The 17,352-nt window shown below is 46.6% G+C and overlaps 1 protein-coding gene across 3 annotated transcripts in view; it reads left to right on the top strand.

Moving 5' to 3' along the window:
* SNX8 (sorting nexin 8) overlaps positions 1-17,352 on the top strand; it is a 213,016-nt gene that overhangs the window by 84,631 nt on the left and 111,033 nt on the right. For all 3 annotated transcript variants that reach the window (XM_078664973.1, XM_078664975.1, XM_078664974.1), the window contains exon 2: positions 4,081-4,272. In XM_078664973.1, coding sequence (XP_078521099.1) covers positions 4,102-4,272 — 171 coding nt within the window. In that variant the 5' untranslated portion in view covers positions 4,081-4,101. The remainder of the gene's footprint in view (positions 1-4,080; positions 4,273-17,352) is intronic.

Here is a 17,352-nt window from a genome sequence, read left to right as displayed (position 1 = left end):
CGTCTGTCTTCTGACAAATTTCTGCTTATTCTTCTACAATGAGATTGGTGTTTACTTTTCTTTCTCTAACTTTAAAGTCAGAGTATGTTTAGACTTTAGAGTGAATTATTTGACAATCTTGCTAAAGTTCACGGAGTGTGAAAGGAAAGGCTGTAGGATGTCGTTTTTTTTTTTTTTTTTGCAACACACAACAAAACGTAAATACCTGTAAATGAAATGCCTGCCTTTAGCAGTTCAAAAAAATGAGTAATTTTTGCTTTTCAAATTCTGAAGTGTGCTGGAAACCGATTTTAATAGGATCAACACACTTTACTTGGTGATGCACAAATGATGCATATTCAGAGACCGGATTTTCGCCATAATCATTTGTGTGCTATCTAGTTTTTCCAGTAAAACTGCATGTCTGTGCAAAGTTAGTGGCCATTTCAATGGTAAATGTGCTGTCTGTAGATGATAACGCGCCAGCACATAATGCTTTATTTGCATTAAAAAATCGTTCCAGCTCATTTCCATTAAAGGTAGGGTCAAGAAGGCGTGTTGTCATTCCTAAAAGTGGGTCTTGGTTCTAAAAAGTTTGGGAACCACTGCCTGGGCTTGCTTCGAGCCCGATTCACATATCCTTTGCTGACTAAAGTGGAACGTTCATGTGCCAACAACTGTGGGCGGAAACTCCCTGAAGCAGATTCACAAAATCCGGATTGGCAGACATTTCCGCTCCCACATCGGATTCACTGCTGCAGTGCAGATAATCAGACGGGATTGCTGGTTGGCCCCTCGATTTACTGACCATGCAGGGGAAGGAGGAACAGAAGGCCTTCCTGAGCTGTTGCTGATCAGAAAGTTGAGACACGCCCAGTTTTCATAAATCTTTCTGTGAGCCCTTTTCCACACTCACAATTCACAGAAAACGACTATTGTGAACTTCCCTATTTAGAATGAAAAATAAAAAATCACTTCCCCTGCCAACCTGTCTTTAGCGCTGGTGATGCCCAGTAGGACAACTATTTTTGGCGCCCCCCAGCGACCTCCTTCTCCACAGATTCCCTCACTACCACCCTCACCCAGCAGTATCCCTCATCTTTCCATAACCCCTCTCTAACCTACATTTCATTTGATTTAAAGCACTGATTGCGGTTGGGGTTGGCTTCACTAATAAGAATGTATTTCTAGTCAAACGAAACCTTTTCAGCAACGTTAAGAATAGATAATGAAAGGCTGGGTAAAAAAAGATAATGTCCTCAGCATTGCAGCTCTTTGTTGAAAGATCATAAGTCATTGTGCTACATAAGGATTGTAACTTATTAATTGCAAGTAACAAACGAATTTCTGTGACAAAAGCAGTAACTCACTGAGCTATCCACATAAAATACAGTTCTACGATCGACATAGTACATGTTCTTTTTCCACTACTTAAGAGGAGTGAAACTGCCACTAGAAACAACTCCTATCTCTCTCCAGCAGGAACAACATTAATCACCAGCTTTATCTTAACATTTTTATTGTTGCCTGAAATCTGCTACACACAAAGGAAACTCTATAGCCCCCCTCCCCCCCCCCCCAGGTCAGGCGCCAGGTGCGACTGCACTAGTTGCACCCCTGTAAAGGAGAGAGAGAGAGAGAGAGACATTCTATATTGTCACTTTTTCTCTTGCTTCTTTCTCTGTTCTCTTGCTCTCTCGCTCTTTCTGTCTCTATGCCGCCCTCTCCCTCCACGGAATCCGAAATGTAAGCAGAAGGACTTTTTCAATGGGAAAATGTATTACATGCAAAGGATAAAATGTACTATTGCGTCTTCCCACCATGCATACTACATTGGATATTCTACAATGTGGAAAATTGTTTGGAATTTGCATGCAGAACTAGGACAATGTATGCTCTATAACCAGGGTCTCTGGATTTCTGCTCCAAGAAAAGCAAAATTATGTAGCACATTATGAATTATGCGACAAATCCATATGTAAGCGCAAAATGCTGCAGAATCGCCTATTTCCTCTGGCTCTGGGTATGCTGCTATATTTACAATTTTCTTTATATTTACACCTATAGGATTTCATCGATAACCTATGATGTGTAATTCTGTGCAAATTGTGTAAATTAAATATGATCTATAAATTTATACTTTTTTGTGAATGTGATTTTTATTCTGTAAATTGTTTTGTAATTAATGTTGCAGTATACCCAGCTTTTTTCTTTATAAATGAAGAAGGGATTGGGTAAAACCACATTTCATCCCTGCTTTTTGCACGTCAGCTCCCATGCACTTTAAGTAACCCAAATCATGTTTTGTTTCCTTGCGATTAAAGGGAGTTGGCAACGGGGCTAGTCGAAGCATTACAGAACAAACAATGGCAAAGATAGGCGGTCTGGCTTTAAACTGCTAATGGTTGCAAAAACAGACCTGCAGAAATGTTGGTTGCACGCATTAGCATACGAAAGCCAAACCTCTTGCCTTTGCCAATGCCAGCAAGATGTGTGTATGGATTAAAGGTCTGCCTCTTAAATTTCTTGTGATCTTCAGGTCAAGAGGTCCAATTGTGGTAGGTTCTACTCAGAAGTTCAATTTTCCACAATCAGTGTAGTTGAATACATTTTAATTCTCTGATTGTTACAATTGTTAGATGTTGGACTTCACCATTAACTTGGTGATTTTTGAGCATCAACAAATGCTGCTCAACCTGGGCACCAGGGTTCAGAAGTTGCATGGTTCTAGAAAGGTAAATGAGCAGGCTGGAAGCAGCGGGAGGGGAGGCGGCATCAGTAGCAGGAGGGCGGCATAAGTGTAAAGGTGCAGTTTTGCGGGTGGGTTTTCTATTTGAGATTAGATCAGGAAGTCCCCAAACATGGCGGGCACCTTACTTCGAGGTTGCAGTTTTTGTTGTTGCCCTCAGAAGACTCCCAGGATATCCTATCCCAATGAGCAAAAATGAAAATACAAATAAGGCCGTCATCATAGAGTCAGGCTCGCACTTGAGTCCCAACAGGCTTAAAAATGCTTGCTGCAGTGAGCATAAAATAAAAACGAGATTTCTTTGGGTTTAACTTGCAAGAGTGGGCTAAATGATTGAAGTGGACAAAAAATGTATAATTCTGTGTATGTCTGATGTCTAACTAGTCCCTTACGTATTGGAAGGGAAGCACTTTTTGGGAGACAGAATGATGCACTTAGCATCCAATACAGTGATTTGGGAAATGTTACTTCTCTGAAACCCATTGTGTATTTTTTATTTTTATTGGAATGGTAGTGTCAGAGGTTCTGTTATGTTCTCACGTCTTTTTTTTAGGTCTGGCATTAGGCAAGGAGTTTTGATTTTACTAAAATAGAGTTAACATAATGACTTCTAGGGGCTGTGGACGAGCTCTCTTCATATATTGATCAGCTGCTGTGTCCTCCACATTTTTCTGTCGCCACTTACAGCAAATAACATGGAGCAGTGAGTTATCCTACTAAAGCCATTGGCTAATTTGAGTGAGTGACCACATTCTTTACTTTTACAATGACCACATCCACACACAGTAGTTCTCTTAATTACCACTTCTATGGAAAGTGTGCTTTGTGAGGCCCAAAAATGTGTTTTTCGCCCATGTTTATTTTTAATAATGACAAGGGTCTGGGAGCGCTTCCAAAATAAAGACTTGCAAAAGCCATAACCAAATATAAAAAGCATCGGCACATCCAAAAGTATGGCATTCAGTTCCAGTCCTGCTGTCTTTGCCTTTGCTTATTTCATTTCTGGAATCTAAATGTTACTTTGTTTGGCCGTGAAGTCTCTGCTGTATATACAGAGCCCGCTACTTTAATCAGGGTATTTTAATGGGCAGTGCTTTTTGTGCTTAATGGACACTTTTTTGCTCCTCTTCTGTATCTGCCTTGCATCCTAACCTTTGGTGGTTGCACTAGGAGAGCCGAAGAAGCGTTCTAGCTTTTAATTTTTAATTCTTCTTGTTTGAGTAAGACAACTGCCGAGCACTGTATGTTAAATGATAAAAGCATTTGTGGAACAGCTGTAGGCTAAGATACATTAATGTATTCTAAGGATGGATTTATGTTCTAAAACATTTTTTGAAACCTTAAATTTCCAGGGTGCACAGACGCCATAGGTAATGGAGCAGAGTGACGAAGGACCCCTTAAAATGCAAGTCTCTCAAGGCAACCCACTGATGCTTTCTCATACGCTGCAGCAGCTGGTTGGACAGGACACGGTCAAAGTAGAGTTGGTTCCTGAGAAAAAAGGCATGTTCATCAAGCATGTAGAATATGAGGTCTCAAGCCAGGTAAGCATGTATTTAATATACCACTTCATTGTTTTAATACACAATAAACAGCACTGTGTTAATATGTGACCTATTCAATGCACTTGCACATTGTGAAGTTGTGTGCCCAGCTGGATCTCGGTCATCCTTCAACATTTTCAGGGTGAGTTGGCAACATTGTTGTCTATATGTACCTGATAACAAATCCACTTCCTCCATGTTTTTTAATGCTTTTGAGGACACCAGCGGGCCATGTATATCAGTTTTTCCAATATGCAGCAATTGTCCGTTCTCGCCATCCACCAAGCAAGATTTGGCGCATATGCTGATCTCCAATTCTTGACACTTGTTGGTAGTATGAGGCCCAGGCCCACACATTTTCATTGCTATCTGGAATGTCCCGGGTCTTTCAATAGGTTCAGGAGTGTCATCTAAGGAGTTAGACTTATTCAAAGCCCCAACGATGTTGACAGCATTTGTGCCATCCTCTCTTAGAACTACTAAGTCATCCTACAGCTCCACTCGACATGAAAAAATACTTCTTCAGTCTTCTGTCATCAGAGACTGAAGGGGAATGAGCCACTGTTTATTTTCCAGTCATGCTCCAATACAGTATACCCAGTGTAAGTAGTTGTAGGGTATCAACAGGTATCTCTCAGAAACAGCATTCTTTCTTGGGGCCATCTACACTCCAGTCTCACTTATCTAGTTCCCCTGCATCTTCCTCTAAACTCTAATTGTTGGCAATGAGTGAAGGGTGACCAGCTATCTATATATTTTTGTGATCATGTGGCCCTTTCAACCAAGTGTTATTTTATTTCAAATGTAAAAAACAAGACGTTAAAAGGAGAGAAACCTCTGTAGACTCTTTTTGTAGTGGATGACTTGTGGTGAAAGCTGAAAAAGGTGTCTACGGTAGTAATTATAACATTCTGTGAAACTAATTTGAAGCTAAGGCTGTGGGATACAATACCATTCACTTCCAACATAAGGTGTATTGAATCTTTTAATGTAATAGAAGTAACCAGATAGCACCAGTTTTTTAGGTCTCGGCAACGAGAACTATTGTCGCCTAGTAAGCTAGCAAGGGACTACAGAGAGGTGGACGAGCCGACCAGGGTCTGTGGACGCGCACAAAGGCAGGCAGGCAGGCAGGCATGCGCCAGACACACACAGACAGACAGACAGACACACGCACGCACGCATGCATGCACACACACACACACACACACACACACACACACACACTCTCACACTCTCTCTCTCTGCCGCCCCCCCCCACTCACCGGGCTCTTTCCCTCCGCATCGGGTCAGTCACGGCAGAAGGCAGACTCGTGTCTTCTCCGGCGATCTTCAGCTGATGTGCACGCCCACGCTGCGTCGTGCGCGCCCACCACGCTGTATCGCGCCCGTTGATCCTCAGCTTGTTTACAATAGCGATCGTTTCTTCCGCTAGCACTCCGTGGCATCTCAGATGCACAGCAGGTAGCATTAGCACCTCTTGTTTTAAAATGCGTTTGTTTATCTAGGACGGACACGTTTACTGGTTGCTTGTTTTTAAGTGTTCTCATGACGGAATGGTTCCGTCATGAGCACACTTGCACTTGTGCTCATGAGTGAACCATTCCGTCATTAGCATGGAAGGTGTTAAAGCAGATGTTTGTAAATATTAATTCTGTTGAAAAAATAGAAGTGTGAACTGTCGAGGGAATATGAAAGTCATTGGAACGTCTCAATACCAAAAAAGAAACGGCGAGTGTGCATTAAGGCAAACCGAAGCCTGGACAGGGGATTTAGCAGGAAGGGAGCTACGCAGAGTGCGGGGAATGAGGAGATGTAGTTTGTAGGGGGAGGTGGACCACAGAAAAATAAATATGGAGTGCAGGGACACCCCGTCCACAACTCTCTCTGTCACATGAGGCGTACTGACAGGCCTAGAAAGAAATTAAGTGCACACGCTATTTTAGATGCGACGTGGACTGACTCTGACTCCCGCTGCGCAACTTCCTTTTATTATTCCCTGATGTCACCAAGGGCAAAACTAAACATGCACTGATGGCGGGGGTCTTCCACATGCACTACCTGTGCATTTGGTACCGTCGTCCGGGACGTGCTCCCAAATTTGGCACAAAAGTCGGCACTTGGGTTAACACGCGGGAAAAAAGATTAAACATTTTGAATAATCATATAGGTTTGTTTTTTTAAATAGATGTTTATTCATTTTCAGCAGGTTATACAATTGAGCTTTAACTGACATTTGTAGGTTACTACAGCACAGGTTACAGAAGCGGCTGTGGTGAAGTGTCTCACAGTAACTCAAAATAATATTTTTTAACCAGTATTGACAATTTATAACTTGGACGCAAAGCTTACTGTTTCTATCGGTAGAATTGCAGATAACTGAATATTTTCCTTCATCGACTGCCTTATATTCGGGAATAAGAACTGTTTACGTGCCGTCAGGTGTGGGCGAGCAAGTGTGAGGTCAGGGAGTGTCGGTGGAGGGGAGAGAGAACCCCATAGGCTGTGTGTGTGCCCACACAGCGCCTACACATCCATGTCCAGACAAGGGTTTGTAGAGTGTGAGGATATGCGGTATGTGTGGTGATTTCACTTCTACTTGTGGTGGTGCACAGGGCGAGGGAGCATTCTATGTTAGTTGAGACAATTGTGTGCAGCTTAGTTTCGATGGCAGTCAAATATTCTTGCCCTTGTCGGGGATTGATTTTTGAGGGTAGCCTAGATGCATCTAGTGAGTGTGACTCATGTTCTGCGACAAGTACTCTACGGAGGTCCTGGAGCCATAATTGGGTGCTGGGGCCTGCTCCGACTTCCAAGACATAGCTATTCTGCGCTTTGCCTGCACCAGTGCTAGGTCCAAGAATTTATTGAGAGTCTTGCGCGGTGCGTTGGCGTTCGTTATTCCCAGCAGAAAATGTGGTCCCTGGGTTGTTATCGGGGTGCCTGCTGCCTTTGTTAGTGTCCCAGCCACCTCATCCCAAAATGGTCTGCGACATGGACACGTCCACACTATGTGGGGAAATGGTGCCTCTGGAGCCAGACATATGTCGAGGTGGGATAAATGCGTGCAAGCCTGTATGGTGTTAATTATGTATGGTGGCGATAATTGAACTGTGTATACTTAAGCCTAGCATTTGGTGATACAACTCTGGGATGATTTATGCATTGTGTCCATTGTTTATCGGTAATATTAGTGGACAGTGCTGTGTCCCAATACTCGTACAATGGGACCAACAGGGGTGTCGGATCAGGCCTAAAAGAGTTGTAAATCGCTGTGATTGCACACCTACCCTGTCCATGTGTTAATACGGTTTGCAGAGGCTGGGAAGAGGTAGGTTTGTTACAAGTGTTACCCCATAAGTATAAGAAGTGCTTTGACAGGGTGGTGTAGAGCAGGAATATCTCCGGTGGTATCCCATAAACGTCCACCAAACCGTGAAGTCCTGTAATTGCAAATCTGCAAACAGGTCTCCCCATATGTCCGGTCCCGCTGCCCTCTAGGCTTCGATTTCTGGGTGCCCATAGTAGGTGTAGGTTCCAGGAAGGACCTCCAACAGCAGATTGGGAGTGTACGGTGTAGACCACCCCTTGGGTAGCATGTATTTTAGCCAGCAGCATCTTGCTAGCATTAATAAATTGCCCTTTTTAGGTCTCGGCAACGAGAACTATTGTCGCCATGTAAGCTCCCAAGGGAGTACAGAGCGGTGCACGAGCCGACCAGGGTCTGTGGACGCGCACACACAAAGGCAGGCAGGCAGGCAAGCACACACCAGACTGACACAGACAGACACACGCACACACACACACACGCACACACACACACACGCACACACACACACACACACCCTCCCTCCCTCTCTGCCGCCCCCCCCCCCTCTACCCCCACTCACCGGGCTCTTTCCCTCTGCAGCGGGTCAGTCACGGCAGCAAGCAGGCTCGGTGTCTTCTCCAGCGATCTTCAGCTGATGTGCACGCTCACGCTGCGTCTCCTGCGCGCCCACCACGCTGTTTCGCGCCCTTTGATCCTCAGCTTGTGATTACTAATCCTTCTAACCCGGATTCTAAATTGCTATTTCTTGGTTCTCTAACTCCACTCTGTTGATTCGTAACAAACTGATATTCAGCACATTTCACAGTCTCGCTTTTGCTTCTCATAAATACAATAAGATTATTTTAAGCAATGTCTACCCTTCTTTTGGTTCTGTGCCTATTATGCTTCGGACTATAGAGTTTTAGAAAGTGTGGTGGAAGATTCCATGATATCAGCAGCGTGCACAGTGCAGAGTGAGTGTGCAGAGTAGTGAGTGCAGAGTAGTGAGTGCAGAGTAGTGAGTGCAGAGTAGTGAGTGCAGAGTAGTGAGTGCAGAGTAGTGAGTGCAGAGTAGTGAGTGCAGAGTAGTGAGTGCAGAGTAGTGAGTGCAGAGTAGTGAGTGCAGAGTAGTGAGTGCAGAGTAGTGAGTGTGCAGAGTAGTGAGTGCAGAGTAGTGAGTGTGCAGAGTGAGTGTGCAGAGTGAGTGTGCAGAGTGAGTGTGCAGAGTGAGTGTGCAGAGTGAGTGTGCAGAGTGAGTGTGTGTGCAGAGTGAGTGAGTGTGCAGAGTGAGTGAGTGTGCAGAGTGAGTGAGTGTGCAGAGTGAGTGAGTGTGCAGTAGTGAGTGTGCAGTAGTGAGTGCAGAGTAGTGAGTGCAGAGTAGTGAGTGCAGAGTAGTGAGTGCGCAGAGTAGTGAGTGCGCAGAGTAGTGAGTGCGCAGAGTAGTGAGTGCAGAGTAGTGAGTGCAGAGTAGTGAGTGCGCAGAGTAGTGAGTGCGCAGAGTAGTGAGTGCAGAGTAGTGAGTGCAGAGTAGTGAGTGCAGAGTAGTGAGTGCAGAGTAGTGAGTGCAGAGTAGTAAGTAGTAAGTAGTGAGTGCAGAGTAGTAAGTAGTAAGTAGTGAGTGCAGAGTAGTGAGTGCAGAGTAGTGAGTGCAGAGTAGTGAGTGCAGAGTAGTGAGTGCAGAGTAGTGAGTGCAGAGTAGTGAGTGCAGAGTAGTGAGTGCAGAGTAGGTGTGCAGAGTAGGTGTGCAGAGTAGGTGTGCAGAGTGAGTGTGCAGAGTGAGTGTGCAGAGTGAGTGTGCAGAGTGAGTGTGCAGAGTGAGTGTGCAGAGTGAGTGTGCAGAGTGAGTGTGCAGAGTGAGTGTGCAGAGTGAGTGTGCAGAGTGAGTGTGCAGAGTGAGTGTGCAGAGTGAGTGTGCAGAGTGAGTGTGCAGAGTGAGTGTGCAGAGTGAGTGTGCAGAGTGAGTGTGTGTGCAGAGTGAGTGTGTGTGCAGAGTGAGTGAGTGTGCAGAGTGAGTGAGTGTGCAGAGTGAGTGAGTGTGCAGAGTGAGTGAGTGTGCAGAGTGAGTAAGTGTGCAGTAGTGAGTGCAGAGTAGTGAGTGCAGAGTAGTGAGTGCAGAGTAGTGAGTGCAGAGTAGTGAGTGCAGAGTAGTGAGTGCAGAGTAGTGAGTGCAGAGTAGTGAGTGCAGAGTAGTGAGTGCAGAGTAGTGAGTGCAGAGTAGTGAGTGCAGAGTAGTGAGTAGTAAGTAGTGAGTGCAGAGTAGTGAGTAGTAAGTAGTGAGTGCAGAGTAGTAAGTAGTAAGTAGTGAGTGCAGAGTAGTGAGTGCAGAGTAGTGAGTGCAGAGTAGTGAGTGTGCAGAGTAGTGAGTGTGCAGAGTGAGTGTGCAGAGTGAGTGTGCAGAGTGAGTGTGCAGAGTGAGTGTGCAGAGTGAGTGTGCAGAGTGAGTGTGCAGAGTGAGTGTGCAGAGTGAGTGAGTGTGCAGAGTGAGTGAGTGTGCAGAGTGAGTGAGTGTGCAGAGTGAGTGAGTGTGCAGAGTGAGTGTGCAGTAGTGAGTGCAGAGTAGTGAGTGCAGAGTAGTGAGTGCAGAGTAGTGAGTGCAGAGTAGTGAGTGCAGAGTAGTGAGTGCAGAGTAGTGAGTGCAGAGTAGTGAGTGCAGAGTAGTGAGTGCAGAGTAGTAAGTAGTAAGTAGTGAGTGCAGAGTAGTAAGTAGTAAGTAGTGAGTGCAGAGTAGTAAGTAGTAAGTAGTGAGTGCAGAGTAGTGAGTGCAGAGTAGTGAGTGCAGAGTAGTGAGTGCAGAGTAGTGAGTGCAGAGTAGTGAGTGCAGAGTAGTGAGTGCAGAGTAGTGAGTGCAGAGTAGTGAGTGCAGAGTAGTGAGTGCAGAGTAGTGAGTGTGCAGAGTAGTGAGTGTGCAGAGTAGTGAGTGTGCAGAGTAGTGAGTGTGCAGAGTAGTGAGTGTGCAGAGTAGTGAGTGTGCAGAGTGAGTGTGCAGAGTGAGTGTGCAGAGTGAGTGTGCAGAGTGAGTGTGCAGAGTGAGTGTGCAGAGTGAGTGTGCAGAGTGAGTGTGCAGAGTGAGTGTGCAGAGTGAGTGTGCAGAGTGAGTGTGCAGAGTGAGTGAGTGTGCAGAGTGAGTGTGCAGAGTGAGTGAGTGTGCAGTAGTGAGTGCAGAGTAGTGAGTGCGCAGAGTAGTGAGTGCGCAGAGTAGTGAGTGCGCAGAGTAGTGAGTGCAGAGTAGTGAGTGCAGAGTAGTGAGTGCAGAGTAGTGAGTGCAGAGTAGTGAGTGCAGAGTAGTGAGTGCAGAGTAGTGAGTGCAGAGTAGTAAGTAGTGAGTGCAGAGTAGTAAGTAGTAAGTAGTGAGTGCAGAGTAGTAAGTAGTAAGTAGTGAGTGCAGAGTAGTGAGTGCAGAGTAGTGAGTGCAGAGTAGTGAGTGCAGAGTAGTGAGTGCAGAGTAGTGAGTGCAGAGTAGTGAGTGCAGAGTAGTGAGTGCAGAGTAGTGAGTGCAGAGTAGTGAGTGCAGAGTAGTGAGTGTGCAGAGTAGTGAGTGTGCAGAGTAGTGAGTGTGCAGAGTAGTGAGTGTGCAGAGTAGTGAGTGTGCAGAGTAGTGAGTGTGCAGAGTGAGTGTGCAGAGTGAGTGTGCAGAGTGAGTGTGCAGAGTGAGTGTGCAGAGTGAGTGTGCAGAGTGAGTGTGCAGAGTGAGTGTGCAGAGTGAGTGTGCAGAGTGAGTGTGCAGAGTGAGTGTGCAGAGTGAGTGAGTGTGCAGAGTGAGTGTGCAGAGTGAGTGAGTGTGCAGTAGTGAGTGCAGAGTAGTGAGTGCGCAGAGTAGTGAGTGCGCAGAGTAGTGAGTGCGCAGAGTAGTGAGTGCAGAGTAGTGAGTGCAGAGTAGTGAGTGCAGAGTAGTGAGTGCAGAGTAGTGAGTGCAGAGTAGTGAGTGCAGAGTAGTGAGTGCAGAGTAGTAAGTAGTGAGTGCAGAGTAGTGAGTAGTGAGTGCAGAGTAGTGAGTAGTAAGTGCAGAGTAGTGAGTGCAGAGTAGTGAGTGCAGAGTAGTGAGTGCAGAGTAGTGAGTGCAGAGTGCAGAGTAGTGAGTGCAGAGTGCAGAGTAGTGAGTGCAGAGTGCAGAGTAGTGAGTGCAGAGTAGTGAGTGCAGAGTAGTGAGTGCAGAGTAGTGAGTGCAGAGTAGTGAGTGCAGAGTAGTGAGTGCAGAGTAGTGAGTGCAGAGTGCAGTGCAGTGCAGGTGAGTGCAGTGCAGGTGAGTGCAGTGCAGGTGAGTGCAGTGCAGGTGAGTGGAGTGCAGTGCAGGTGAGTGGAGTGCAGTGCAGGTGAGTGGAGTGCAGTGCAGTGCAGGTGAGTGCAGGTGAGTGCAGTGCATGTGAGTGCAGTGGAGTGCAGTGCATGTGAGTGCAGTGGAGTGCAGTGCATGTGAGTGCAGTGGAGTGCAGTGCAGGTGAGTGCAGTGCAGGTGAGTGCAGTGCAGGTGAGTGCAGTGCAGGTGAGTGCAGTGCAGGTGAGTGCAGTGCAGGTGAGTGCAGTGCAGTGCAGGTGAGTGCAGTGCAGGTGAGTGCAGTGGAGTGCAGTGCAGTGCAGTGCAGGTGAGTGCAGTGCAGGTGAGTGCAGTGCATGTGAGTGCAGTGGAGTGCAGTGCAGGTGAGTGCAGTGCAGGTGAGTGCAGTGCAGGTGAGTGCAGTGCAGGTGAGTGCAGTGCAGGTGAGTGCAGTGCAGGTGAGTGCAGTGCAGGTGAGTGCAGTGCAGGTGAGTGCAGTGCAGGTGAGTGCAGTGGAGTGCAGTGCAGGTGAGTGCAGTGGAGTGCAGTGCAGTGGAGTGCAGTGCAGTGCAGGTGAGTGCAGTGCAGGTGAGTGCAGTGCAGGTGAGTGCAGTGCAGGTGAGTGCAGTGCAGGTGAGTGCAGTGCAGGTGAGTGCAGTGCAGGTGAGTGCAGTGCAGGTGAGTGCAGTGCAGGTGAGTGCAGTGCAGTGCAGGTGAGTGCAGGTGAGTGCAGGTGAGTGCAGGTGAGTGGAGTGCAGTGCAGTGCAGTGCAGGTGAGTGCAGTGCAGTGCAGGTGAGTGCAGTGCAGTGCAGGTGAGTGCAGTGCAGGTGAGTGCAGTGCAGTGCAGGTGAGTGCAGTGCAGTTGAGTGCAGTGCAGGTGAGTGCAGTGCAGTGCAGGTGAGTGCAGTGCAGGTGAGTGCAGTGCAGTGCAGGTGAGTGCAGTGCAGGTGAGTGCAGTGCAGGTGAGTGCAGTGCAGGTGAGTGCAGTGCAGTGCAGGTGAGTGCAGTGCAGGTGAGTGCAGTGCAGTGCACGTGAGTGCAGTGCAGTGCAGGTGAGTGCAGTGCAGGTGAGTGCAGTGCAGTGCAGGTGAGTGCAGTGCAGGTGAGTGCAGTGCAGGTGAGTGTAGTGCGTGCAGTGCAGGTGAGTGCAGTGCAGTGCAGGTGAGTGCAGTGCAGGTGAGTGCAGTGCAGGTGAGTGCAGTGCAGGTGAGTGCAGTGCAGGTGAGTGCAGTGCAGGTGAGTGCAGTGCAGGTGAGTGCAGTGCAGGTCAGTGCAGTGCAGTGCAGGTGAGTGCAGTGCGTGCAGGTGAGTGCAGTGCAGGTGAGTGCAGTGCAGGTGAGTGCAGTGCAGGTGAGTGCAGTGCAGTGCAGGTGAGTGCAGTGCAGTGCAGGTGAGTGCAGTGCAGTGCAGGTGAGTGCAGTGGAGTGCAGTGCAGTGTAGGTGAGTGCAGTGCAGTGCAGTGCAGTGCAGGTGAGTGCAGTGCTGGTGAGTGCAGTGCAGTGCAGGTGAGTGCAGTGCAGGTGAGTGCAGTGCAGGTGAGTGGCAGGTGAGTGCAGTGCAGGTGAGTGCAGTGCAGGTGAGTGCAGTGCAGTGCAGGTGAGTGCAGTGCAGTGCAGGTGAGTGCAGTGCAGGTGAGTGCAGTGCAGTGCAGGTGAGTGCAGTGCAGGTGAGTGCAGTGCAGGTGAGTGCAGTGCAGGTGAGTGCAGTGCAGGTGCATGCAGTGCAGGTGAGTGCAGTGCGTGCAGTGCAGGTGAGTGCAGTGCAGTGCAGGTGAGTGCAGTGCAGGTGAGTGCAGTGCAGGTGAGTGCAGGTGAGTGCAGTGCAGTGCAGGTGAGTGCAGTGCAGGTGAGTGCAGTGCAGGTGAGTGCAGTGCAGGTGAGTGCAGTGCAGGTGAGTGCAGTGCATGTGAGTGCAGTGCATGTGAGTGCAGTGCAGGTGAGTGCAGTGGCGTGCAGGTGAGTGCAGTGCAGTGCAGGTGAGTGCAGTGCAGTGGCATGCACGTGAGTGCAGTGCAGGTGAGTGCAGTGGCGTGCAGGTGAGTGCAGTGCAGGTGAGTGCAGTGGCGTGCAGGTGAGTGCAGTGCAGGTGAGTGCAGTGCAGTGCAGGTTAGTGCAGTGCAGGTTAGTGCAGTGCAGGTGAGTGCAGTGCAGTGCAGGTGAGTGCAGTGCAGGTGAGTGCAGTGCAGTGCATGTGAATGCAGTGCAGGTGAGTGCAGTGCAGGTGAGTGCAGTGCAGTGCAGGTGAGTGCAGTGCAGGTGAGTGCAGTGCAGTGCAGGTGAGTGCAGTGCAGTGCAGTGCAGGTGAGTGCAGTGCAGTGCAGGTGAGTGCAGTGCAGGTGAGTGCAGTGCAGGTGAGTGCAGTGCAGTGCAGGTGAGTGCAGTGCAGGTGAGTGCAGTGCAGTGCAGGTGAGTGCAGTTGAGTGCAGAGTGGTGTGTATTGACAATGTAAATGACAATGCCATTTATTTATGATTTAAAGACAAAAAAAGAAATGTCATGAGCAATGCCAATAGCTCTACCTTTAATGATGCCGAGACCATTGCATTGTAAATGCTTGTGCTTTATTGTGATTACGATGTACTTGGCTTTGTCCATCTCGCTCTCTCACTCTCCTAGCTCTTTCTACTTCCCTTCTCATCTCCCTCGTTTTTATTTTCGCTTTTCCTCTCTTTCTGTCATTCTGCTCTCTTTCACTGTTCGGCTCCGTCTTACTATCTCTCCCTCTTTCTACCTCTTTCTTAATCTCTCTCTGGGTTTCTTTCTCACTCTCTTTCTTGCTGTCGTGCTCTCCCTTTCCTTCCTTTGTGGTCACTAGTAACAGTTTCATCATTGTACATTGAGACATCCTTTTAGGTCAGGCGTTTCTTACGACTCTGATATAGCTGGCTTGGCTAAGACCAAGGAGTGACCATGCATGTGACTGTGTGTGGTGTTTGACTAGCTAGTGCTTATTGAATACGTACACAACTATGCGTGTTAAACATTATCAAAGTGGGATGGATCAAAGCTCTCACTGCCGATCCAGCAATGGGTCTCCTCCTGGAAATGTAGTCTTCACTGCAACGGATGGCTGCTCCAATCAAATTCATAGGAAAACCGCTCCGCAGGAAACGGAAATTAGTGAGGGACTTTTGTATTTGGTGCTCTTTTTAGATTTATTTGCTCAATTTTCAGGGTTTTTTCGTTTGTGTAGCTCATGAATTGCACCAAATCCCTTAAGAGAAAACTATCCGGATTGTATTGAACGGTCATCAAAATCCTGTACACTTACCAGTTCTTATGCAACTCCAGACATTCAGAGAAGTTAATATTGTTTTTAATATATTCTAATAATCTTCCCAGCCTTGCCATGGCACTGAGCATCCCTGCAAGCTGACAGAAGAGCGATCATGGTACCGGTCAATATGGGCACCATTCACTACTCTGCTTACTCTTATTTGCTGCTGCATTTCCCATGGTTGATCATGGTCCTCAGAAAACAAAGATCAATTTAATTGGAAAATCACAATTTAATTGGGAAATCATCAGAATGGTTTACTGCTTTTCATCTGAGACGCTCTCACCACTTTCATCTGCAGGGCCGTGCATCTTCCTATTCACAGCATCCGTGTTCTTTCCCACAAAGCTTGATGTTGTTACTGCTTCTTAATACTTGCCTAGTCATTTTGTCTTAATAGTCTTCTACCACAGATGGACTATCTATCTTACATTGGTAACTAAATTGAAATACTCGTTCTTTCAGTTCTGTTCTTTTTCAGGTGTTCTCTGTGACTTTGTTGGATTTCCACAATCTGACTAACCTCTTCAACTTGTATCTCAATTTATTCCCTCTGCTTCCTGGTGTTGGATCTGATTTTCATTACTTTAGCTACTAATCCCCTTCTGGCCATTCAGCCCCTAATTTGTTTTACCTGTGGTAGACGTTTTGGTCAGTTTAAGGATTGCATACGTTAACGTTGTGTACACCAGAAAACACCACTACTTTAAATTAGATCTTTCTAAGAACCAAATATTCTGCGGGTTGGTTGGTGGATCATGTAGCAAGCAAGACCAAGCCTCCTGTGGTATACCAATGCACTGATGAGTCGGGTCACATCACCTCCCAAAAAAGTTACAAGTTTCGTATTTCCTGCACAAAACATACCAGAGGATATTGTAAGGTTATCTTTACCACCATGTTATAGTCTGAGCCATACCACCAATCACCCTTCGCATTCAACTCGCACCTTCGAACCTTCTTCACAAATCCTCAGCTTATGACTGAGCAGAACATTATGACCGCAAATTGATGATAGAATGGCAATTTTATATTGCATTGATCGTATTAGACCACTTCGAACTGCAAACTAATTTTACTGCTTTTTCCCAGCCATGTGAAGGGAAACCAGTTTCCAAATCGAGGTTGGCAGGTGACCTGTCAACTTCAGTCAGGCAATCAATTAATACATTATCTAGCAGATGCCAAGCAGCAGCATCTTGGCACATTCATCATATAAGAAAGCTGGCAGGTGTAGTAAAGTAGTCATGGGGTCCTCAATCAACACTTACACCAAACACTATTGTTTAGGTATTTGTCAGTGGAGGGAGAGAGACAGACTTTATTGTGTCTGACCTTGTTGAAGACTTTATTTCTTTCTTTTCTCCTTCATGGCAAACCCACCACAACAATGTGCAATATTTCTACCTACAATAGACCTTTTCAGATGGAAAATGTTGCTTATCTGCAACAATTGGTTTGCAGGTTTTCTAATGTATAGTGATCTTCCATATTGCACGATCAAGGAAGTTTTTTTTTTTATCACACTTGTGTCAGGGCCACCCAAACACAGACCACAGGTGGAGGAAAGATGTATTAGCATAGCATTTAGTTGGGGGTAAGGGGGTCAGTGTTTCGCTATTGCAATGCTACAAGATAATATCACCTAGTACATTGGCGTAATATTGCATTATAAGTATATATTTACTATTCTAACTTCACCTATTCTTACCTCACAAGGTAAATGAATGTGTCAGGGAAACTCAGACGCAGCTCCGATGGGGGAAAAATACATTGTTAGCTTCCGTTTTGTGTTGAATTGTTTTGCTTTTTATCGCATGGAAGTAATATCGATTCTATTACAAGGGCCTACCACTATATTGTAAGTAAATATACATTTACTATTCCTAACTCGATCTATACTTCTATTGTGATTGTTGAGCGCGATATAGTGGCATTTAGTCTGTAGTTTGTGTCCCAGTGCCGTGTGCCAATTTGAACAACTTAACCTGTAATTTTATGACACCACCATTAGATGCTTGGGAGTATGAACAGCATAGCATAAATATGCAACAGAAAAAGCTACAAATAAATGGGTACAGTTAAGTAACATTTTGCGTATTGCACATTGTGTAGGTAGGCAACATTTACATAGGCATACATTCATCACATCCTGGGGCTCCTGATCACTTGAAGGCAGACATCCATTTGCCGCTGCACAACCCATAGCAATCCCAGATTAGGGCGATGTTTCCACAAATC

This window comes from Lissotriton helveticus, chromosome 10 (assembly GCF_964261635.1).
Source record: "Lissotriton helveticus chromosome 10, aLisHel1.1, whole genome shotgun sequence".
Taxonomy (NCBI): Eukaryota; Metazoa; Chordata; class Amphibia; order Caudata; family Salamandridae; genus Lissotriton; species Lissotriton helveticus.
Note: the sequence above shows the minus strand (reverse complement) of the source record. Positions and strands in the feature narration are given on the sequence as shown.